The following is a 24,769-nucleotide window of genomic DNA, read 5'->3' as shown; positions in this document are numbered from 1 at the left end:
CACTTCTCTGGGCTCCCCCAGGTCCCCTCTCAGGGTTGTCCCTCCCACGTGGGCCCCGGAACTGTGTGAGGTCTGGGGGCCCCGCCTTTCTGCCTGGAGCCCCGAACTTGGTGCGGCGCCTGCCCCTCAATGCTTCAAGGGGAAGCAAAGAAAGTGAGGCGCTCAGCACTGTAGGGCGCCAATCGACTGTATTCTTGCCAACCCTCACGTCTCTCCCCAGAATGAAGACCAGTGACCCAGCAGCAGCCCCCCAGGATGCTCTGGGCATGGCCTCGGGAACCCCACAGCAGAACAGCCAGAAGGCAGAGGAGACCCCCAGCTTCCTGGACGAGCTCCTCCGCGACTTCCCAGCCCCGCTGGGCCCAGAGAGCCCTTTGCCATGGAAGGTCCCAGGGACGATGCTGAGCCAGGAGGAGGTGGAAGGCGAGCTGGCTGAGCTGGCCATGGGCTTCCTGAGCAGCAGGTGAGCGGTGTGGGTGCCGGGACAGTGGCCCAGGATGGAAGGGGGAAGGGAGCACAGGGCACGACCCTCACCCTGGCTGCCTTCACCCCCTGCCTTCCGCTCCTGCTGACTACATTCTGCGCAGAACTCCCCTGCCAGCCCCGTGGGTTTCCCAGGGCTGCCACCGCCAAGCGCCACAGACCACGCAGCTTAGAGCAACAGAAGTGCCCCGTCTCATTGTCCTGGGGGCCGGAAGTCAGGGCCGCTCCAGGCCTTCCTCTTAGCTTCTGGTGTCACCTGGTCCTGAATGTGCCCTGACCTGTAGACACATCACCCCAGACTGGCTGTTGTTGTCACCAGGCATCCTCCTTGTCTGTCTGTGTCTCTCGTCTTCTTGTAAGGACACCAGTCCTGTTGGATTAGGGGCCCTGCTCCTGTGTGACCTCATCTTATACCTGCCAAGACCCTAATCCCAAACAAGGTCACGTCCTGAGCCACTGGACTAGGACTTAAGCGGACCTTTCCGGGGGACACAGTTCAACCCCTGATGGATGCTAGCAGTAGGTCCCATTTCTATCCTGTCTCGCAGTCAGGGAGGCAGAGGCTAAGGGACTGGCCTGAGGCCTGGCAGTCCCCTGGCCACCAAGACCTGAGAGGTGGTGGCACTGTCCCTGTTTCACAGGCCGTGAAGACAAGGTTCAGAGAGGGACACGACCAGCTTGGCAGGTGTCGGGGGAGACGTGCACCACCGGCAGCCACAAGGGAGGCTCATGGGTGAGGGCTGGTGGGTCACTCGTCCCCTGTGAACCTCATCCCTCCCCAGGGGCCGCACCCACCAGTGCTAGTCACTGGGTTACCCCTTGTGCTGGGACACGCCCCAGCCTCTGCGGTGGCGTTCCGTGTCCCCAAGTGCTCTTTCTTCGTGGCAGGTCAGCCCCACCCTCTCGCACCCCTGGGGCACCTGCTTGGTGGGACCCGAGGCCCCATAACAGTCAGAGATAGGAACGTAAAGGCTACGGGCCCACTCCAGGGCCACGTCCATGGAGCTTGGGGGAAATGCCAGTGAGCTGTCCCTCGGTGTGGTGTGTGCAGAGGGCGATGCGGGCTGCTTTGTTTTGCTTTGGGAAAATATTTCAGAGGCAGGTGCCGTAAAGCAGATCAGTGGAGCCAAGCGGGCCTGGGGCCTGACGAGGCCACATTGGCGGTCTGGGTGCTGGATGTGGGAGAGACGAGGGGCTGGGAGTGCAGAGGAGGGAGGGCCTGGCACCCACCAGGCACCACAGTGGCACTTGGGGGACAGAAGGAACATTGAGGGGCCCTGAATCCCCAGCAGCCACTGGGCAGGGCTGGTGCCCCTGCCAGGCATGAGGAGGGCGAGAGGACCTTCTTGCGGGCAGGGCCTTGGGGGGTGAGTTTAGTTATGGGGGAGGGCGGGTGCCTCAAGTTTCCCCCTCAAGTAGGGGGGAACTCTCAAGGTGGAGCGGGGCCCCTCAAGGCCGAGCAGCGGGCGAGGCTGGGGGAGTGGGGAGAGCGCCAGGCCCTGAGCACAGGGGGTGAATGAGCTCCCGTTAATTAGCAGATGACATAGCAGGCCTGAGACCATCGGTGATCGGCGAGAGGCCAGGGTTCACAGCCCCAGAGCCTGAGGCTGGCAGGGGTGGTGCAGGTGGGCCCCCATGGCCCCTATAGGCCCCCCATGAATCCACCTTGAAGGATTTTTTTTTTCTTTTGGTTCCGCCGCACGGCTTGCGGGATCTTAGCTCCCTGACCAGGAATCGAACCTGGGCCCTTGGCAGTGCAAGCGCAGTCTTAACTAGCCAGGGAATTCCCAACCTTGAAGGAATTTTAAAGTCTCATATTTTCCAGCCATTTTAATGGATTTATTTTTGTCTTTCCCTAGTATTTCTTTACTGTGTAGACACAGATATCACACGTGTCACACGTCTACACACATCTGGCGGTCGGGGCCCCTACCCTCATGTCCCAGCAGCTCATGTGCAGGCTCTTGGCTATCCAGGCCCGAGTGTGTTGGTCCGCGGGGTTTTTCAGGTTGTAAATAGAATCCTGTGTGAGACTGTCCAGGAGTCAGATCACGAGGTCGGGACTGCGGTGATTTACCTCCAGTCCTCCCCTTGTGGTCAGCGGTCACCTCTCAGGTTCCTAAGTGGTGCGTCCCTGACACTGTGGCCACTGATGTGCGTTTTCATTTCTGCTTCTAGACTGGTGGCTCCTTGGAAACCCCGAGGTGGCCAGATAAGAGTGGTTCTTTTTTCTTGGGTACCTGGTCCTGGTCTCCGAGGCATCGCTGTCATCTTTAGGGGCCTCGGGGCACCAGGCAGGACCCCTGGATGAGACGGGAGGGCGGCCAGGAAGCCAGGCTGGGGACCACATCCAGGCATTGTCCTCTCCCCATGGCCGGAAGCTACCTCACTGCCCCCAGCGCTGGGAGCAGAGGTGCACTTCTCCCCGCCCTGAAAAAGGAAAGCCCAGAGGCTGGCAGGAAATCCCCACACAGCAGAGGAACACACTTCTCATGCCTTGGCTGGTTGTTTTTCTTTTTTTTTTTTTAATTAATTTATTTATTTTTATTTTTGACTGTTTTGGGTCTTCGTTGCTGCGCGCGGGCTTTCTCTAGTTCCGGCAAGCAGGGGCTACTCTTTGTTGTGGTGCTGGGGCTTCTCATTGTGGTAGCTTCTCTTGTTGTGGAGCATGGGCTCTAGGCACGTGGGCTTCAGTAGTTGTGGCACGTGGGCTCAGTAGTTGTGGCTCGCAGGCTCTAGAGCACAGGCTCAGTAGTTGTGGCGCACGGGCTTAGTTGCTCTGCGGCATGTGGGATCTTCCCGGGCCAGGGCTCGAACCCGTGTCCCCTGCATTGGCAGGTGGATTCTTAACCACTGTGCCACCAGGGAAGTCCATGGCTGGTTGTTTTCTAAAGGCAGGTCCAGAGGCTGCTCCCCTGAGTCACTATCTCATTTTAAAAAATGACAAATTCATCCCAGTAGATCCCTAAGGCCATCTGTAGACACACACCGGGACGCCCAGAGGGATGTGCCCACCCACCTGGCCCAGACTTCGGGGACAGGTCAGGATGCAGGATGAGTCCTAGAGGCTGCAGGGACAGCTGGGGGATGGAGCCACCCCTTATACTCGGGGAGCCAGGGGGCTCTGTGGCTGGAGCGGGCCCCCGAGGCTGGGGGCTAGGCGGGCAGGCCCTGGAGCCTGTGGAAAGAATTTCCTATAGTGCTTCCCACTGGCCTCGGTCTCTCCACCCCCCGACCTCCCGGAGCTGCCTAGTGTCCCTCTTGTCCCGTACTGGAGGCTTCCCATCCCCCTTGTTTGCTTTCCGGCTCCTGCCTGCACTGACCCTCAGCTCTGCTCTGCGCAGCCTGTCTGACCTTGGTAGCAGCCAGCGAGGTCTTGCTTCCCAGACTCGGCCCCAGGTGGCACCCCTGGGGTCACCCCACTTCTCCAGCTGCTCCGGCTGCTCTCTGCCCCACCCCTTTCATCCACCCGGACCACGTGCCCACTGGCCACAGGCCTCTTGACCTCAGTGGAACCTGAGACTCACTGTGGACCCGCCCGGTCCCCTGCCCAATGCCTGCTCTGTCCCCTCCCATCCACTGCCAGGCCCACCCTCCAAGATGAGGCCAGGAAGTCTAAAAAAGCCCAATTGCAAGACGGGAATAAAGACGCAGACCTACTAGAGAATGGACTTGAGGACACGGGGAGAGGGAAGGGTAAGCTGGGACAAAGTGAGAGACTGGCATGGACATATATACACACCAAATGTAAAATAGATAGCTAGTGGGAAGCAGCCGCATAGCACAGGGAGATCAGCTCGGTGCTTTGTGACCACCTAGAGGGGTGGGATAGGGAGGGTGGGAGGGAGGGAGACGCAAGAGGGAAGAGATGGGGATATATGTATATGTATAGCTGATTCACTTTGTTATAAAGCAGAAGCTGACACACCATTGTAAAGCAATTATACTCCAATAAAGATGTTAAAAAAATTGCAGTGTATGCAAAGTGCAATAAAGCAAAGCACAATAATCAAAGTGCAAAAAAAATTATATAAAATTTAAAAATAAAATAAAAATTAAAAAGCCCAATTGGATTATATCATGTCTCTCTTCAAGCCACACCAAGGTCATGCTGCCTCCCCAGGTTCCCCTTCACCAGCTGTCCCAACAGCCTGCCTTGCCCAGGGACGCCCTGGGCTGCACACAGCCTGATCTTCCAGACACTGCCCATGGGTCCCACGCTCCCTGGATTCCTTTCCTGGGGCGTACGTGACAAAGCACCACGGGCTGGGCAGCTTAAACAACAGAACCGTATTGTCTCAGGATTCTGGGGGCTGGAGGTCCCAGAGCAGGATGTCGGCTGGGCTGGTCCCTCTGGCGGTTGCTGGCAGTCCTCGGCTATAGGCTCAGCTCACCAGTCTTCACCTTCACAGAGCATCTCCCTGTGGGTCTCTGTCTGAATTTCCCCTTTCGATAAGGACACCAACATTACTGCATTAGGGGCCCAGCCTACTCCAGTGGGACCTCATTTTAACTCATTGTATCTGCAGCGACCCCATTTCCAAGTAAGGTCACATTCTGAAGCACTGGGGGTTAGAACTGTAACATACACATTTTGGGAGACACAGTTCAACTTATAGGACTTCCCCAACCCCCAAGGGTCCCCAGCTGGTATTGGGTACCAGGAGCTGGTATAAGGCTGGACGTCAGGCAGTTTGGCCTGGCCACTGTGACCAGCAGAGAGGCAGCTCGCACGTCTGTGACTCCCCCTCCCCACCAGCCCCAGTGAGGGCCCCATAAATGGTACTGCGTGGATGGCCGTCCAGCACGAGGACCAGAGGCCGACCTGCCTGTCGTGGGTGCACGTGGAGTGTGAGCGGTCACCGCTACCTCTGGAAGGGCCTCCGGCAGCAGAAAGAGGCTGGGGGTCTCTGCCTGGAGTGTGGGGCAGGCTCTGGGGTGCTGGCTCCTGCTGAGGAGCCAGCCCCTCACTCCGGGTTTGTGCCCCCAGGAGCGCTCCGCCACCACTTGCTGCCTGCCTGGCCCACGAGGCAGTTTCCCAGCTGCTGCAGACGGACCTTTCTGAGTTCAGGAAGTTGCCGGAGCAGGAGGAAGAGGAGGCCCCTGTGACCCGTGAGTCTCCCTCTTGGGGCCCTGGGCTTATTGGGCAACACTCTCCAGCCAGATGGGGGCCAGGCTGCAGGGGAGTGTCAGGGCTCACCTGGCCCCCCTTTCCTTTCCCGTTTTTCTGGTGGACAGAGGGGTTGTGGGCAGCGCCGGGCTCGTGTGCTTACGACAGGGTGTCAGAGACCAGTCACAGGGAGAGACCTCCCCAGCATGGAGCCAGCGGGGTGAGCGCCGCAGCCCGGGAGACAAACAGCCCTGTCCCGGGTCACACAGGAGGAGCCCGAGGTGCCAGTGGGCCTCACCCACACGCTCTTCCACTTCAGTGGGTGACAAGTGGGTGCTGATGCGAGAGCTGGTCCCGGGGTCCAGTGGTAGAAAACCCAGAGCTCGGGCCGTGTCTCAGCTGATCCAGGTTGGGACCCTTGTCAGGTGGAGACTTGAGGGTCCCTGAGAGCCTGGGGAGGTGCCACAGAGGCCTGTGTCCTGTTCCGGGGACAGCAGTCAGCGGCCAAAGGAGCCCAGGATGGGAATGAGCCTTGGATCAGGCAGGGCCCTTGTTTTGCAGGCCTTTCTGTCCCTTTCTTAGTAGTTCCTTCCAACTGTATTCCACCCAAAAGTCGGTTCACGTTGGACCAGAACTGCAGAGAGCGAGAGCCTGTGGGCCAGGCCCTGGCAGAGTGTTGGGTGAGCCCCGCCTGAGCAGGGTCTCAGTTCCTCCACACCTGCTGGAGAAGGTGCGGGGCTGTGGGCCAGTTGGGATGCAGAGAAGCAGGGTGGGTCCTGGGGTCCAGCCCTGGGGTGGGCAGGGGGTGGGGGGCATTTGGAGCCTCAGCAGATTTCCCCTCCTTTGCCATTTCCTATTGGACAGTGTTGCTTTATTATTGTTTGTTTTTTAATTGAGACATAATTGACTTGTAACTGTAACTTAAGTGCACAATGTGTCGATTCGGTCCTTTTATGCATCGCAGATGGTTACCTGACACCTCCACCACTCACATAATTACTATCCAGCTATGTCCCTTTAAACTCGGCATTAATGCCACATGGAGGGCAGAGCCAGGAGGGGGGGGGACACACGTGGCCTCGCCCCCCACCCTGTTCTCTGGCTCCCCGCCCGGCTGCGTTCCAGCCCAGCCCAGCCCAGCTCCGAATTCCTGCCCTGAGGCTGTGCGGGTGACAGACCGCCTTTGTCCTGTGCAGAGCCTGCTGCCCGCACGGCCCACAAAGGGGCGCCCCGCCAGCTCCGCCCACGTCCAGCGGGAAGTCAGCGCCACCTGCTGGCGGGAAGGAACTGCGCAGCTGACACCCTAGAGCCAGGCCTGGGGGCCCTGCGGGCTGGGGAAGGGGAAGGACATCTCGGCCGGCCCTGCCCTCCAAGCAGGCCTGGGCCCGCCGCCCTTAACAGCTCACCCCTGTCATGGGAGTAGAACACAGTCAAATCAGTCTATCGAAGCCATTCTTGCAAAACTGGCATTACTCGAGTGTTATAATAATCACTGCCCTGGGACTTCCCTGGTGGTCCAGTGGTAAAGAATCTGCCTTCCAATGTAGGGGACGCAGGTTCGATCCCTGGTCGGGGAACTAAGATCCCACATGCCGCGGGGCAACTAAGCCCGTGCACCACAACTACTGAGTTCATGCGCCTCAGTGAGAGAGCCCGCGTGCCACAAACTACAGAACCCACACGCCCTGGAGCCCATGCACCACAACTAGAGAGAAAACCTACACGCCACAACTAGAGAGAAGCCTGTGCACCACAACAGAAGATCCTGCATGCCGCAACTAAGACCCAACACAGATAAAAATTAATTAATTTTTTTAAAAAAGAATCAACTCCTGAGGGCGGAGGTATGACTGAGACCTCTGTGTGGCCGGGCAGGTGGAGCCTCCAGCCGCCCCGCCCTGCCCCAGCAAGCAGTTGCCTTGAGCGGCCTCGGCCTCGGGAGTCTGTGGGCCGAGGTCCTCCTTCCTGCCCTCAAGGGGAGGGGATTAGGCCCCATTCTCGAAGGGAGAAGTAGCAAAGCATTTATGGACGAATTTTAAAACCAGCTCCTGGTTGTAGTGGAATATGGGAAAAGCACAAAAAAGTGTCTTTAAGGAAAAGCCTCAGCCGCGGACCCAGCCCTGCGGATGCCCACTGCTGACCTTATGGGGTTTATGCCTTTCTCGCCTCTTATCTTCTGGGCCCAAGCGGGTCAAAGGCTTTTCACGTTCTCATGATCAAACCATATGTGTAATTTCCTCTCTTTCTTTTTTTTTCACATTTTTTCTTAATATCATTTTTTTTTAATGTCGTGACATGAGCATCTCATATGCTTGCAAAGTCTATTTCTGTTTCACCCTTTAACTTTTTAAAATTAAACTCAGGTAACCATAGCCTCGCGTGCGGTTGTGAGAAATAACAGTGAGGGACCCCCTGCATCTTTATCCTGTTTCCCTCAATGGTAACATCTCGAAAACTAGTGAAATATCATGACTAGGATCGTGACGTAATCTCATCCCACAAGGATGTCGTGTTACGACGTAATCTTATCCCACAAGGATGTCGTGTTACCTTTATGGCTACCGTAATACCCCCTCCCCACCCTAACCCCTGACAGCCACCCATCTCTATAATCTTGTCGTTTCAAGTATGCGTATAAATGGAATCACATGGGATTGGCTTTTTTCACTGAGTGTGGTTCCCTGAGATTTGCCCAGGTCTCTGTGTGTCAGTAGCTCTTTCCTTCCTTCCTGTGAGCACTGTTCGGGGTGCGATGTTTGGGAGTTTATCGTTCACCTGTTAAAGGGTGTCTGGGCTGATTCCAGCTTTTAGCTGTTGCAGATGACACTTCTGGGACCACCGGGCGCATGTCTCATGTGAACTAGGCTCCATTTCTCTGGGATTTGAGCCCCAGGGTGCAATTGCTGGGCCAAATGGCAGTTACGTGTTTAGTTGTGAAAAATAGCAGCTTAATTCGTCACCGGGAGAACAGACCATAATTTACTCTGTTGTTGGATGTATATTATTTCTAATTAATGCACAATTATAAATGATTCTGTACTTGTTCTTAAATTATCTTTGCATATCCAGCTCTTTCCTTGGGGTGGGCTCCCATGAGGGGCGTGGCCTCGCCATGTTGAGGTGGGGAGGTGCTCCTTGTGTGTGTTGCCAAACCAGACACTTCTCATGCTGATGACACAGGCTGTTTGCGCGGTTTCTTAGGCTGCTGTGCTCAGGAGGCCCTGGGCGGCGACGGGCTACAGGGGCCACGGGAAGGGGGTGGAGAGTGGGGAGCCCCCGAGGGCCTGCGGTGGCACTTCCCTAACAGCCCCCTTTCCTACGCCTCAGTGCTGGATGCTGCGGGCCTGGCGCGGAGCCTCTTTGACCGGCTCTGGGAAGTGTGCAGCCAGTGGCAGAAGCAGGTGCCCGTGGCTGCCCGGGTCCCGCAGCGGCAGTGGCTGGTCTCCGTGCACGCCATCCGCAACGCCCGCCGCAGGATGGAGGACCGGCACGTGTGCCTCCCTGCCTTCAACCTGCTCTTTGGCCTATCGGTGAGTGCTCTGCCTGGGCGGGGAGGGCCGGGCGGGAAGTGGGAGGTTGCAAGGGCGGGGGAGGACCCTGGGTACCAAGCAGGGCTGCCGGCTGGAGCCGAGACAGGAGGGATGGCCACGGCTTCCGTCAGGAGGCCAGGTCCCAGCGCTCCTGGGCCTGGGCAGCCCCCAGCCCCTGGCTTTCCCGGCTGAGGGGCTAAGGAACGGGAGGCCCCAGCACCACATGCACCTGGACCCCTGCTTGCTGAGCCTGCTCTCCCCACCCACTGGGAGCCACCTGGCGCCTCTCCCCTCATCCCATGCTCCCCCCAGCTGGGCCCAGAGCAGAAGTTGAGGCTCCCGAGGGTCATCCTCTCCCAGACCCCCCAACGTAGCCTGTCTAGTGGTGGAAACCGTGCTGTCCCGCCACACCCTGTCCCAGAAGTGCCCATCTCCACCCTCAGACCAGAGTCTCTGGCTAGGTTGCGGCCTCAGTCAGGCCCAGGGCTGGCAGGACTGTGACCCCCACCACGCTCCCCACCAGGACTCTGTGGACCGTGCCTACTTTGCCGTGTTCGATGGCCACGGAGGGGTGGACGCTGCGAGGTACGCATCTGTGCACGTGCACGCTGTCGCTGCCCACCGACCAGAGCTGCCCACTGACCCCGCGGGGGCCCTGCGAGCAGCCTTCCGCTGCACCGATGAGATGTTCCTTTGGAAAGCCAGGCGAGAGGTGAGAACCATGGTGGGGCCAGAGGGGCCAGGCCTCACAGAGGGAAGGAAGCCGAAGTGGCTGGTGCTGGCAGAAGGCCCTTGCTCAACCCTGCTGGCAGTCGTGTCCTTTCACTTGTGCCTGGAAGGGGGCTTGAATAGAAGCAGTGTGAGGCTGCCCCCACTCCAGCAGAGGGTGTGAGGGCCTCACGGGGAAGGGCAGCTTGTCTTAAAATGCACCGAGGATTTCCTCCTAATCAGGTACAGTGGGATGACAGATGCAGAGGCATCTGCCTGTGGTTCCCAAGAGACGCCACCCCATGCAGGGCCACATGGGGAGCACCAGGGTCAGCCAGGAGACCGAGAGAGAGGAAAGCGTGGCCCCAAGGCTTCAAGGTGACCTCCGTAGGCAGGCACGTCACAAGCTGAGGACCAGATAGCTTGAATAAGCCTGACAGGCTCTGGGCTACGGGGTGGTCCCCAGCCATCCAGGCCAGGGAGATGTTGGCCTGGCAAGGGACCCTGGCTGAGGACATGGGCTCAGACCACCTGGCTTGTGCAGAAAAGGCACAGTCCCTGGGGAGACATTTGCTTTCTTTAGGAATTAGCCCTGGGAGGGGTACTTTCTTCAGGATTCAGAAGGCCCTTGATTTGTCTAAACATCGTAAAGTACAGAAAACAAAACACAGCACTGATATAGGCAGACCTCAGATCTTGCAGGTTTGGTTCCAGACCACCTCTGTAACATGCATATTGGGATAAAACGAGTCACATGAATGTTTTGGTTTCCCAGTGCAGATAAAAGCTATGTTTACACTGTACCCTCATCTATAATCGTGCAGCAGAATTACGTCTAAAACAACACAGGTACCATAAAAAACACCTTATTGCTAAAAAAATGTTAGCCATCATCTGAGCCTTCGAGTTGTGATCTTTTTGCAGTAGGAACATCAAAGATGACTGATCACAGATCACCATGACAGAGAATAATAATAATGAAAAAGTTTGAAATATTGCAGGAGTTACCAAAATGTGGCACAGAGACAGGAAGTGAGCAAATGCTGTTGGAAAAATGGTGACAATAAACTTGCTCGAGGCAGGGTTGCCACAAACCTTCAATTTGTGAAAAATGCACCATCGGCGAAGGGCAATAACGGGAAGCAGCAACACGTGGTCCACCTGAGGCTCCCCACCCCCCAAACACCTCCCCCCGGGGAAGTCTCCCTAGGCTGCTGGTGTCGGCAGTTACCACTATGAGGCGTTTGTTTCTGAAAGAAGAAAGGACGCATCCGGTCCCTCTGTGACCTTACTGCCCACTGAACCTCACCTTGGAACCTCGGGGGTCCTCCTAGCAGGGTGGATACTAAGATCGTGTCCCTTTCTGAGATCGAGAAACAGGCCCAGAGAGCTCAGGCCTGGCCCCGTCAACAAGGCTGAGGAGGAGACGTGGTGGGGGCAGGAGGCATTGTCATCAGATGCTCTGAGCACAGACCTCACCAGAATCAACAAGGCTGGATTTAAATCTAAACAGAAAACCTTCCAGGTCTAAGACTGTGAGGTGGGAGCCCCGCCAGCCGGGAGCTCAGGGCTGCTGCTCTAGTCAAGAAAGGAGTCTCTTAAGCAGAGCTGTTTAGTTTAGGCTCTGTTATTAAAAACACCTTTGCCGATACGTAATTAACATGTAAGAGACTCCACTTGTCCAAAGAGTACCATCTGGTAGGTTTTGGCATGTCTATGCCCGTGTGCCCCTCACCATGGTAACAGAGGTATTCATCACCCCCAAAGTTTCTTCTATCTTTGGTCATCCCCGCCCCTGCCCCCCAGCTCCCCAGACACCCACCTGTCTGCTTTCTGACACCGTGAAATGGCAGAGTCTGCTCTGCTGACTTGATGTAAATGCCCCTTTCCTGCTGCCTGGTCCCTGCGTGCATCGGTCTGTTCCTGTTTCCCGCTGAGCACTGTTCCGGGATTGGTGTCTGGCCAGCATGGGGCGTGTGCCTGTGGCGGCCTCGCCGTCCTCACCCACGTGCACCCTCTCCCTGCAGCGGCTGCAGAGCGGCACTACAGGGGTGTGCGCGCTCATCGCCGGGAACACCCTGCACGTGGCTTGGCTCGGGGACTCCCAGGTGGTCCTGGTGCAGCAGGGGCAGGTGGTGAAGCTGATGGAGCCACACAGACCTGAGCGGCAGGTAAGGGGCCCCCAGGCAGGCAGGTGGTCAGGGGGACTAGGACGTAAAGGGGCCCTGGACCATCTTCCCAGGAAACTCCTGGTGCTCCTCCAGGGGAGGGCTCCCTGCCTGACTCAAGTGGCTGGGGGTCCCAGGACGTAAAGCTTGGGGCTTTAGCTGCCAGGAATCCCGCGCGAGCCCTTCCTGTCACAGCAACATGGAGCCCAGAGCTGCGGGGGAGAGCTGGCCCCTCTGCCCAGCAGGCGGCGCAGTAAGGAGTTAATGGGCAGGGTCCTCTCCTGCACACAGGTGGGGAGTGGTCAGCCACCTGGGCTGTGGGGGAGGAGGGCTTCAGGGAGGAGGTGACGCTGAGTCGGAGATGGAAGGGACCAGACTTGGGGCTGAAAGCTGCAGGGCATGGACAAGCTGTTGGGAGATGCAGAAATGAGAGGGAAGGAGGCAGAGCCGGATCCCAAGGCAGGTGTGGGCCCGGCAGGCCAGGCCTGGGGTCCAGGAGAGAGCAAGTTAAGCCAGGACCGGCCGCTGAGGCACTCAACGGCTGCTGCTCCTGGGGCAGGAGGCACTTTGGAAGGAATCTGGTGGCTTCTGGAATGATCGGACCAGCGGAGGGCAAGCTGAGGCCTGGGTCACAAAGATGCCACTGTAGTCGCCAGCCAGCTGTGGGGAGGACCTGCCTGTCAAGTCAGGAGGGAGAAGAGGGAGGTCAGGCTTTGGGATGGGGAGCCAGAGAGGCCTCGGGCCTCTGAGAGGGTGGTGATGCCTTTGGTCTGAGGGCCGGGGAACTCGGGGTGGGATGTTCCCTGGGAGTGCGGGGGCTGTTGGGACACCCCGTGAAGACTGGAGGGGCTGGGGATATGGGCCCGGGGGCCACGCATGGAGCTGCAGGGTCTGCAGTGGGGAGGGTGTGGCAGGAGATTGAGCGAGTCCCATCAGAGATAGGGGGGAAGCAGGAGAGCGCAGCCCTGTGGCAGCGAGCATAGGAGGAACGGCCACCCGCCTGGGCCCACCTGCCAGGTGAGCCACTCAGCCCCTCAGCCCTGGGCGAGTGGGCAGGAGGTGGGGCCGGTGAGAGGAAGCAGTGGGCAGGGAGCCTTGGTGAGCCAAGCTGCTGGGAACCCACCCACCGGCCACCAGCTCTGGGCTTGCCCTTGGGGAGGCTGTTTCGGGCAGGTGGGAAGGATGAGGTGAGAGGGCAGCCGAGGCGGTGGGTGTCCCAGGAGACAAGAAGTGAAGATAGGGGTGCCCCGAGCCCCAGGATGCCCCAGCCTTGTACCAGGTGAGGTAACAGAGGTGGGAGCCACAGGGGAGGGCACGAGGCAATGGGGTTTTGCTCCAGCACAGACGCTGTGTTACCGCCCTTCAGGCAGCAGGCTCACACCTGGGAAACCTCTCCTTCAGGGGAGTTTATAGGACCGAAACGGTTTTTAGGACTCATGGCTAGACCAGGCCTTTGTGCTGTCCTCTTAACGCCTGGAGCACCGTCGTCCTTTGTGGAGCCGGACAGCGCCTGGATGGAGGTAGGGGTGGGGTGAGAAGGACAAGAATGCAGGGGCACAGGGCTCGTCCAGGGCCTGGCTCAGGTTTCATCTAGCTCTGCAGAGTGGCCGCAGGTACACATGCTTGGGCCATTGAGGGAGGCACAGCATCCCCACCTGGACCCCGGGGCTCTGGCTCTTTCTGCTGCCGTGAGCATTTCCTGGACCCCAAAAGGCTGCTCGGGGACTGGCCGTCCGTCTTCATTGGCACCATCACCTGCTTAGCCATTCCTGCATCTTTGGGATGATTTAGGTTGTTCATCATTTCTCACTGCCTCACTAAGGCTTCCCTTGGGCGTTGATCAGAGCCGCGGCTCCCAGTGCTGCCTTGGAACCAGCTGGTCTCCCTTTGGGCAGCGCGGGCATGCCATCGGCACACGCGGCCTACCCGGCCCACCCTGGCTGTCTCCGCAGGACGAGAAGGACCGCATCGAGGCACTGGGTGGCTTCGTGTCCCACATGGACTGCTGGAGGGTCAACGGGACCCTGGCTGTCTCCAGAGCCATCGGTAAGGAGGTGAGGGGTTTGGGAGGGGGCCCCAGGGCCTGGGAATGTGCTCACCGGGTGGTCTGGGAATGCAGCCTCACCTGCTCATCAGTCAGATTGCAAAAGGGCTCTGGTGAATCCAGAGCACGGGTGTAGCCACCTCGGAAACTTGCATCCTGCACAGATAATTGCAGCTTGTTATGTTCATTAAAACAGTTTCTCAGAAAGATCTAGGAGGAAACCCTTGGCAGTTACTGTATGTGCTAAAGGTAATTTTTAATAGACAGTCTATAAATGAGGCTCACCCTCCCCTACCCACCTTTCACGCTGATGATTCTTTTTTCTACCTTAAAAAAAAAGTGAGAAAAACGGCACCCCTCCCCCACCCTATCTCCTGTGGCTGCCAGGCCTTGGTCTGGGGCTCAGACCTCCCTCCAGGGCTGAGAAATCGTTCCCTTCCTGCTCCCGCACCACACCCTGAGACGTGGCCCTGGCCCCTCCAAGCCTCCTGAAACGTTCTGTGCTTCTTGACACACACGGTGCCTTCCTTACAGCTGGACCCCAGGAGGTGGCCCACATGGAGGCCAGGAGGGGTCAGGCTCCTTCCAAGGGGACCGGGACTGGAGAGGGGACCACTGGGCAGCTCCGTGTCAGGGAGCAACATGTCTGGCTCGTGCCCTGGGGAGAAGTGAATGTCAGGGCCACAGCGGGGGAGGAGGACCAGCGGGAAGCCCTCAGGGGAGGCCTGAGCAGGAGAGAAGCCCAGGGCAGGATCCGGCGGAGGCTGTGCCCTGTTCTCTCCTGCGATAGGGGGATGGGAGAGGGTGCATGGGAGGCAGAGCCAGCATCCCGACTCGGCCTAGGTGCCCGTTGGGTGCGCAGGGAGCCGCAGGGGCTGGAGAGGGCCGGGGCCACACCCGGACAGCATCCTCGGCCTGTGTCCCCTCTGAAGTGAGACAGCTCTTGTAGGCAGCTGCCCTTGGCCCTGCTGGGTTCTGACTCTGCCCGCAGGGACACAGGGCAAGTCTGTCGCATCGCCCTGCTCTGTTCCTTTGGAGCACTTGGCACCCTGCAAAGCTACCTTTTCACCCTGTGTTGGAGGCGGGGTGGCTACAGGCAGGCCGGGGCCTGGGGAGGGGACAGCTGCAGGGGCATGGCCCTCACGATTCTCTCCCACGCCCAGGGGACGTCTTCCAGAAGCCCTACGTGTCTGGGGAGGCGGACACGGCCTCGCGGGCGCTGACGGGCTCCGAGGACTACCTGCTGCTGGCCTGCGATGGCTTCTTCGACGTGGTCCCCCACCAGGAGGTGGCCGGCCTCGTGCGGAGCCACCTGGTTGGGCAGCAGGGCAGTGGGCTGCGCGTGGCTGAGGAGCTGGTGGCTGCCGCCCGGGAGCGGGGCTCCCACGACAACATCACGGTCATGGTGGTCTTCCTCCGGGAACCCCGAGACCTGCTGGAGCCAGAGACCGATGCTGTGCCGAGAAGCTAGGAGGTCCGGGCCCCCCGTCCCTGTGATCCTCCCCCGCGGATGCCTTAGGACACGGCAGGAGGTGGGCAGGTGACGCCACTCACGGCCTCTGGCCCTGCTTGCGTCACCCCATCCTGGTGGCTGCCAGGGGCATCGCCTGCTCACAGCAGACGGGGTGACAGTGGGATGGCAGGATGTCCAAAGGAAGTCCAGGAAGGAGACCTCACGGAGGAGAAGGGGCCCAGGAAGTGGACAGGCTCTGGGCCCCATCGGGCAGGGGTGGGACCAGAGGCTAAGGCGGCGGCCACAGCCAAACCAAAGACACTGGGCATGCTTGCAGGGTAGCAGGATTCTGTGTGTGGGACCTTCGGGCAGAACCAGGAGCCACAGACATTTTCCAGTGCCTGGGTGTCCAGCAAAGTTTTCCCATCTACCCCTCACTGCCCGTCACTGGGAGGACTTGTATGGACCAATGTTCCTGTCTGGTCCTGGTGCCCAGCAGGTCCTGGCCGAGCCAAGTGGCTTCCCAAGTGGGGAGGGTGGCCTCATGGGGAAGGGGGAGGCGCCAGGGGTCTGATCTGCGGTGCCCACTAGTGACCTCCCTGGTTCCCGCTCACCCCTCGTGCACCAGGGAGGGAACACTCAGACAAAGACACGTGTGTCTTGTTTGTGGGTTTTTTTTTTTTTCCAGGGAAAAGTCTAATTCAGAAGCAGTATTTCAGGTTTTGTCCTTGTTCTGTCAGTGCCAATAGGACCCGTTGTGTCATATAACTTAAGCAGAGCTCAGCACTTATTTTATTCCTTAGAAAACTTAAGAATTGCTTTTTTTTTTGAGAAACTTCTTTTGCAGTATTACTGGATTTTTTCCCCCTAGATCAGGATTGAAACACACTTTTCCAGGTGGTGTAAATAAGCTATTCAAGTGCCTTAAACAGCTCTAGGCAAGGCTGGAACTGCCGGGCCTGTGACGGGTTCTGATAGCACGTTTCAGTTTTTTCAAAAGCAGGATTTGTTTTGTCAGAATGGTATAATTCTGGCCAGAATTCTTCCCGGAAGAGTTCTTTCTGCCTTTGTGATGCGCCGATGAGAACGTGGGCTGGGCCTTGGGGCTCCAGAGTCGGGGTGACTGTGGCCCTGCCTCTCACATCTCTGACTGGACCCCAGGCTGAGGGACTGAGCTCCGCCAGTGGGCAGGTCCTTGCTGCTGTTTGGAATGTTCCAGAGGTCTTGTGTGTTGGTAGTTGAATTGGTTTCAACAGGAAACACACCGAAGGGGCTCTGCAAGGCCGAGGCAGCCTGAGGGTCTCCGGCTGTGTTTGGAGGCAGGGGGGATGCCACGGGGAGTCTGTCCTGCTCTGTCTGTGGGTGGCGGCCTCTGCTGCCTTGCTTTGGCCGCAGCCCACCTGCCTGCTGGCTCCCATTGAGTGGGTGTAGGGTTGGAAGCGCAGGGCCGGGCAGGGGCTCCAGGCAGAGGTCAGGGCCCAGGGAGAGGGGTACTTGGTGGGAGGACCTGGGCTCCCTGTGGTGGGCAGGCTGCCACAGGCAGAGGCTAGCAGGTCTGGGAAGGGCAGTGGGTGGCTTAGCTGAGGCTTTAGAGGATGTCACTGAGGGGGCTTGGTGCCGGGTCCCTGAGGCTGCAGGGTCCCATGGAGGCGGTCAGAGTCCACCTGCAGTAGGAGGGCCCAGGAAAGGCTATGCAGGGCGCACCGTGATCCCGGCTGCACTGAGGGAGCCTCTGCCCCCCTCACCCAGGGAAGGGAGGGCAGTGAGAGCCCCTCCTAAGGCCAGTCCCCAGGAAGCAGCGGGACGCCACCTGCAGGCTCAGCGTCGTCCCCTCCTTCCCAGCAGGGATGCAGCGGCTGAGACCACGAGCTCAGGGGCTCCTGGTAGAAAGCAACTTTAGCATGGTCACAATTCAGAGAGCAGCTTTGGTGGCCCAGTGAGCAGGTGTTGCTCTGTCTAACCTGAATGCCCCACCTTCTGGGAGCCAGAGGCCCCCTCGTTGGCCCCTCCCAGGACAGGGATCAGCCAGCCCTCAGGTTGGGGTGGGGGCCCAAGGGAGCCCTGCCTCGTGCAACACCTGGGCACTGAGCCATCCTCCCCTCTGGACTGGGCACTTTCAGCCTCTGCGAGTCCTGGCCCACTTCCTCTTCAGGTCACAGTCCCAAGAGGGCCACTAGCCAGGGACACTGATCTGGAAACCTCCGTCGCCTCCTCAAGCCTCAGCTTTGTCACTCGGTCATTATCTTTGTGCGTCCCTGGGCCTCAGTGTCCCCTCTGTACTGAGTCTGTTGCACTGAGTCTGTGCAGCCGCCACTGGAATTCTGGAGGTGCTGGGCAAACTGGGGCGTCTTGGGGCGATGCTGCCAGGGCTAAGGGCCCCTCCCCCCACCAGCAGGGAGGGGTGATTAAGTATTATTAGTATCTATTCTTAACAGTAAGTGGGCTGGGGAAGAATCAAGCTACTGATGCCAGCGCCTTCCTTATATGGAAAACAAAAGCCAGAGCTATTGAGCCCTGCTTTCACAGGTGGGGCGGCTCCCAGGCAGCAGGGGTGGGGGAGGCCCAGGAGAGGGGCCAGCGCCAGTGCTGAAATCCCAGGGGGAAACACGGCCTCCCTGACCCAGCCCACCCTCAGCATCCAGGACTAGGAACTGGTGTGTTTCAAGGGGGAAGAGCAACCGGGGGCAGGCCTCACAGGAGAAGCACAGGCTGTCTGTCTGGGGTCCTGGGTCACCTTCTAGTGAGCCCTGTCCTCCTTGGGCCATCATGCGGCCCCACCATTGCCCCTTCCCCTGCAGCTAGAGTTCCACCGTGGACTCAGGTGTCCTGGCCACGTCTGCAGTATTCAGAGGGTGGGGGTATAGCTGCGCTGCTCCTGGGCCTGGCCCCGACCCGAGCCAAATGGAGACCAAGTGGGCCTTTGCAGAATGAGCTCTTGGGTTTGATTCTGGCGGCAGCCCCAAGCGGGCAGCCCCGGAGGCCTGCACTCTTCCCCAAGGCTCCACAGCTTTGCTAAATGCACCTGCAGCCTTGCCGAGGGTTTATCCATGCACATCTTGGTGCGCTTCCTGGAAGTGGTGTTCTGTGGGAGGAGGTCTTGTTCCCAGACAGGGTGGCTGTTTCCCCATCCAAGGGACAAGTCCCAGGGGCCTCTGTGCTCGGGTCAATAAACCACAAGCTCTGAACCCCACCCCCGAGTCCCGAGTCTTGCCTTCTTCTCTGACCTCCTCGCTCCTGGTCCCTGGCGACCAGGGTGTGTTTGGAAGCTGCTGGGGGATCATCTACCAATCTTGCAAAGTGAGCAGGTGATTCGGGAGAGTGCTGCTGGCCTGCAGCCCCTCTAGCCCACCAGCCAGCCTGGTTCCCGTCCCTGGGAGCCTGCCAGCACTAGCAGCAGGAAAGCTGTTCACTGCGAGCCTCTTCCAGGGGTGACAAGAGGGGTGTCAGGGGACTTCCCTGGTGGTCCAGTGGTTAAGAATCCGCCTTCCAACGCAGGGGACGTGGGTTCAATCCCTGGTTGGGAAAATAAGACCCCACGTGCCGTGGGGCAACTAAGCCTACGCACTGTAGAGCCCGCGTACCACAACTAGAGAGAAGCCCGCGTGCTGCAACTAAGACCTGACGCAGCCAAAAATAAATACTTCTTTTTAGAAAAGTGGCGGGGGTGGGGGGTCTGGCCCCTGCGGAGCCTGCAGGAGTCCTCAGTGGCCCAGGGACTCTGAGGATGGAGACCCTCCCCCATCACACTCAGACAGGAGGTCCCATGTGCTCTGGCCGAGCTCAGATCTCAAGGGAACGTGGGAAACATCAAAAATGCCTGCACGCGGGGACTGCTGACCCACGGTGCCGAAATGCTGCCTGAACTCCCCAAGACAGGGGCAGGAGGAGGTGCTGGTGCTTTCAGGGGAGTTGGGCCAGCCAGCCAGGATGGCTTTGACACTGCCACCTCCAACCCTGCCCCCGTGCTGAGCCTTTGTCCCCTGCTCGCTCGCCTGCGCCTGCGTGCCCCCTCTCGCCTACCGTGGGCCTTGCATGTTGCCCCCAAATCACCCCTGAGGGCTTTCAGTGCCCCTCTGGCTCCAGGTGGCTTGGAGCAGTGGTCTCCCACCCTCCGGCCACGCAGCAAGGGAGGCAGCTTTATCTAGCTCCAGGCTGCCACCACGGGAGGCTGGGGCTCCCAACCAGGCCCTGGGCCCCCCCAGCCCCACCTACTCACCCCTCGCTCTCCCCCTGCCTGCCCCCTCTGCCTCCTCCAAAGCTCCCAGCAGAATCTGCCCAGCAGAACCTCATTCTTAAGTGTATGCTGTCTTGATTGTTCCCTAATGAGCTGCCCACGTGCTGCAGGCAGATAGTGGCACCCCCCACACTCACAGTCACACAGCTTGGAGCCTGCGGGTGGGGCTGAGTGGCCCCTGGGGCAGCTGGGCCTTATTCACCTGCTGGACCTGGACCAGGACCAGGCCAGCGTGATGGCAGCTGGGAGTGGGGGCTGCAGCAGGGGACGGACCTGCACCCAGAGGCCAAGTCCGGCACAGACAGCCGAGGGCACAGGGTATGCCTTGGTGGGGCTGGGGGTGGGAGGGGACTGGGTCTCGTGCCCACCAGGTGGGCGTTCTAGCCTGGGGGCGCCACTGACAGCCAGCAGAGCCGGGGAGACAGGCAGGAAGCCAGCTGGGAGGGCTGATGACTAGCCGGCCCCCCAGTTCCCTTCAGAGTGTCCCGGGGCTCCTAGCTGCCCACCCTGGTTCTGGACCAGTCAAGGACAGACCCTCCACCGGCCCCACCCAGGAAGCTGCACTTCATCCTGGGTCTGCTTCTGGGGACTTGAGCCTGGACATCTGGGCGCCCAAGGCCAAGGGGTGTGTGCAGCCTCCTCAGAGCAGCCTGGGGACCACTCCAGCCCCGGCAGAGGCTACCCCCAGGTGGTCTGAGACCACCTCCTCAGACCACTGTCTCCACCACTCCTTATGGCTGTGGCTGGGGAGACCACCTCCTCCTCCTCCCTTTTCTCCCCATCCCCTCCCCCTCCTTTCTTAAATTATAAAAGTAATGTGACTACGGACAAAACTTGGAAAAGAGAGAAGAGGAAAAACAAGATTTGATTTTGGGTGTGGAACAAAATAGCCAAGTTAAGTGTTTAGAAACAAAACAAAACAAAAGCCTCTAGAAATGAAAGACACCTTTTTGCCTAGAAAGAAACAATATAAAGTTGCTGAAGATGAAAAAGATTAAATATAAGAGCCATGGGGACTTCCCTGGTGGCGAAGTGGTTAAGAATCCGCCTGCCAATGCAGGGGACACGGGTTTGAGCCCTGGTCCGGGAAGATCCCACATGTCACGGAGCAACTAAGCCCATGCGCCACAGCTACTGAGCCTGCACTCTCGAGCCTGCAAGCCACAATACTGAGCCCACGCGCCGCAGCTACTGAAGCCCATGCGCCTAGAGCCCATGCTCTGCAACAAGAGAAACCACTACAATGAGAAGCCCATGCACTGCAACAAAGAGTAGCCCAGCTTGCCACAACTAGAGAAAGCCCGCGCACAGCAACATAGATCCAACGTAGCCAAAAATAAATACATAAAAATAAAAGAGCCATAAATTTGAGCCTGAACTGCATGTACATGTTTCATTGGCAAAAACGGGCAGCATCTTGGTCCATTTAAGGCCTGTTGGTGTCGTCATGTTCTGCGTGAATTCAGGCCTCACAGATGAAGCTGGTTCTCAGCAGCTGCCTTTCCCGTCCAGCCTGGGTGGCCTCGCCGGGAGCCGTCCCTTGTCACGACTGCCTCTCCCAGCTTGGGCAGTTCTTCCATCAGGTGTTTGACATAAACACCAAGAAGCAATGTCATAGATTGGATGTAACTGATGATAATCAGTTACATCGTGCATCTCCCGACACATTAGTTCGTCTTGCTTGTCTTTTCTGAAAATGGGACTGTGCTGGCTGCATTCTTCTCCATGCCTTGTCACTCAGCGTCCTGTTTCTCAGATTCATCCATGTGGTGTGAGTTTCTGGCTTTTTGCAGAAACGGAGCTGCTGTGCACATTCTCAACTAGTGTCCTAGTGCCCATATGCCAGGAGTGTCATGTGGACACTTCTGACCCAACGTTTCCGAAACCCACTGCCCTTCCCCCCAGCTCCACCTCGGTTCAGGGATTGTGTCACCATCCTCCACACTGGTCCCCAGAACCTGAGAGTGGCCTCTGCCCACCCTCATCTCCAGGTGCTTCCTAGCCCCCTGAAGGAGGTCCATTGGACCTATTGTCCACATGGGGACACTGCTGAGAGCAAACGAGTGACTATTAATGACAGTTGGGACAACAGCAAACAACAGAATGTCTGATCACTGTGCATGGGAGGCGTGGACAGTGACTAGTGGGTGACCAGGGTCCTCACTGCCACTGTAGCCAGATATGGAACACAGCCTAGAGCTCTACCAGTTGTAGTCATTCACAGAGTGGACTCTTAGTGTTTGAAAATGCTGTTCCCAAATAATTTTAGTAAGATGAAATAGGGGGGCAAAAAGGAAATCTAAATAATTAGAAAAATGTAAAGATTAGGGCAAAAACTTAGGTGATGTTAAATGGCAAAAGCAAAATACAAAGTGTATTGAAAGCATGTATCTGATCGCCTACATAAATGGACAGATGTACAAGGAGACATATCCAGTCTCCACACAGAGGAAAGGCTGAAAGGAATCACACTATGATTGCAATCGTGATTACCTACCTCTAGGTAGTCAGATTTCTATTGGCTTTCATATTACTATTTTTGTAATATTTTCCAAATGTTTGATAAGCATGTTTTACTTTTAAAATCAAAGCGGTCGGGGGGAGCTTTAACGCTGTTTAAAGAGACAGAAACGGTTCATTCCTTCACAATTGCTTGCTGGTCTAGACTTGGGGTGGAGAACAGGACGCAGGCCCCGCCTGGGCAGGCTCTGCTGTGGGCAGGGGCCCGAGGACCAAGCAGGTGGGCGAATGCCAGGAGGCCTGGCTATTTGGCGACACCTCCCCATCCGAGGAGGCAGGCTCAGGGAGCTCTGGAGACGGGGCAGTGGGAGAGTCGTGAGCTCGGGAACAAGGGCCTGGTGGCCAGTGACATTCTGAGTGCGCCTGGAGGCTGCTAGGCCATGTAATTGGCACTGAGCCTGTGGCTAAGACCTGAGACAGACACACAAACTCACGCGTGGGTCAGAGCAAGGGGTAGGGGCCATGGTAGAAGCGCTTAACCACATGCAAAGAGAAAAGGGAGGAACGGGAGGAACAGCATTCAGGGCGGAAGGAAGAGTAAGCCTACGGCCAGCCCGGGGAGGAAGAGTTTGCTGCCCCTGTGTTCTCTTGTGGTTTAGACACTACGTCTCCAGCAGCACCCCTCAACAGGGCCTATGCACCTGTGCCTCTGATGCCCTGGTAGCTCCTCGGCCTCCTCCTACCAGCCCTCAAAGCGCCACGACACTCAGAGAACACAAGGCCCCACTGCAGAGAAGCCTGGGGCAGTCCACTAGGGATTCCAAGATTGGGCAGTGCTAATCTGTGGTCCTAGAAGCCAAAACGGCTGGTTGCCTCTAGGTGAAGGATTGGCCGGAAAGGGGCCCCAGGAGAGGTTCTAGGTGATGGAAATAGTCTCCATTTTTATTTGGGTCTTGGTGACACAGATGAACACTTTTGTCCAAATTCAATAGACCACGTACTTAAGATCGGGACAGTTCGCTGTATGTAAATTACACCTGGATACAAAATAAAAAGGCTCAGGCCAGACTCTGGGTAACCCAGGCAGCGCGCTTGGGGGAGTCATGAAAGGTGGGAGGGAAGGCCTACCGGGGGAGGTGCCAGGCAGCAGGGCTATGGACGGAGCTCCAAGACGGCCACACGAGCAGGTGGACAGTGACAGTCAAAAGGCCAGTGGCCCAGGGTGCCGCGGTGGTTAGACCATGGCCGTGCTGAGGGACGACCACTGGGCCCAGAGAGCCAGCCACAAGGGAACCTGGGTGAACCCTCCAGGAGTTGGGGAGAGTCAGCACTTATTGTGCACCTACTGTGTGCCAGACCCTGGGCTGGAGAGGCGCGGCTCACTGAGTTACGCTGCGGCCCTGAAGGTCACTTGATCCCTGAGCAGAGGAGGAGCCCGAGGCTTAGGGCTGCAGCTGGCGTGAGGCAGAGCCCAGGCCGCCTTCTTCCAGAGTCAGAACTGAGCTTCCCACCTCTGGTCGCACGGGCTGTGGCTGGGACCCTACGGGACAGAGAGCTGCCTGGCTGCCTGCGGGGCTGGGTGAGAAAAGAGTCAGCCTGTTAGAAACCAGAACTGTGTGCGCCGGCAATTAGTCCTAAGCATGCTGTGCTGAAGTCTCAGGTCTCAAGAACTTTTAGAAGGGCAAACACAGGTGGAAAAGGTGGAGCACGTGGGGCCTGGGGTGGTGGGTGAGGGCCAGGGGCCTGGGATGCCGCACTGGGGTTTGTCTCGTGTCCTTCGTCAATGACAAGCCCCCTATGGTCTCTGCAACTGCATTCGCGTTGTGAAGAGCCCTCCGCGGTGGGCGGTGCTGCCTGGAAGGGGGCGTGACCGCTTCGCCCACTGGCCAAGGGACACAAGTGTTTGCCCCGCGTGTGCATGGAGGCTCCCGCGGCAGGGGAATCTGAGCTCCGCTCTGCACGCAGGGAGCCAGCGAATAAACCCTCTTCTTCCCCCTCCAGGCTCCTGCCAGCCTCCCCTTGCCAAGCCCGGTCCAAAGCTGCCAGCGGATGCAGCGCGGGGTTTTGAGGCAGCCGGTGGCTGGGAAGGGCATCATCACACATGACTGTCACCTTTGAAAACGGAATCTGGAGGTAAAAGGCTAAGTTATGGTACATTTTAATAATGGATTCCGATGTGTCTGGTTAGAAGATTGTGGTAGATTTATTAGGAAAAAAGCAATGAAAATATACAAAACTATCCCATTCGAATGTTTATTTATTTAACATTTTAATTGTGTAAATATGCAAGTATGTTCTTAAAAGCACAGGAAAGAAGGGCAGGTACCTCTTGGAGGTGGAGTGGAGGGGCTTCTCTGCTCTGGCCCTCATGCCTTGTTTTACAGGCTTTGCATGGTTTGAACTTGCAAAAATGAGCATGAATTTTTATTTTTATTTTTTCCACCTGCGGGGCATGTGGCATCTTAGTTACCTGGACCATGGATCGAACCCATGCCCCTTGCAGTGGAAGCATGGAGTCTTAACCACTAGACGGCCAGGGAAGTCTGAAATATTTTTATAATTTAAAAAATTCATGGGCT

The 24,769-nt window shown here is 57.9% G+C and overlaps 1 protein-coding gene across 3 annotated transcripts in view; it reads left to right on the top strand.

Annotated features, from left to right (window-relative positions):
- PPM1F (protein phosphatase, Mg2+/Mn2+ dependent 1F) overlaps positions 1-24,310 on the top strand; it is a 28,876-nt gene extending 4,566 nt beyond the window's left edge. For 2 of the 3 annotated variants that reach the window (XM_067700022.1, XM_067700023.1), the window contains 7 exons: positions 221-463; positions 5,474-5,595; positions 8,921-9,123; positions 9,647-9,835; positions 11,859-12,002; positions 13,952-14,045; positions 15,207-18,686. In XM_067700022.1, the coding sequence (XP_067556123.1) occupies positions 222-463; positions 5,474-5,595; positions 8,921-9,123; positions 9,647-9,835; positions 11,859-12,002; positions 13,952-14,045; positions 15,207-15,514 (1,302 nt within the window). In that variant the 5' untranslated portion in view covers position 221 and the 3' untranslated portion in view covers positions 15,515-18,686. Of the gene's footprint in view, positions 1-220; positions 464-5,473; positions 5,596-8,920; positions 9,124-9,646; positions 9,836-11,858; positions 12,003-13,951; positions 14,046-15,206; positions 18,687-24,191 lie in introns of those variants that run through there. The other variant, XM_067700024.1, reaches the window with a different exon arrangement.
- The last annotated feature ends 459 nt before the right edge of the window (positions 24,311-24,769 follow it).

Source organism: Pseudorca crassidens, chromosome 12 (assembly GCF_039906515.1).
Source record: "Pseudorca crassidens isolate mPseCra1 chromosome 12, mPseCra1.hap1, whole genome shotgun sequence".
NCBI lineage: Eukaryota > Metazoa > Chordata > Mammalia > Artiodactyla > Delphinidae > Pseudorca > Pseudorca crassidens.
This window is presented reverse-complemented; position numbering and strand designations above follow the sequence as displayed.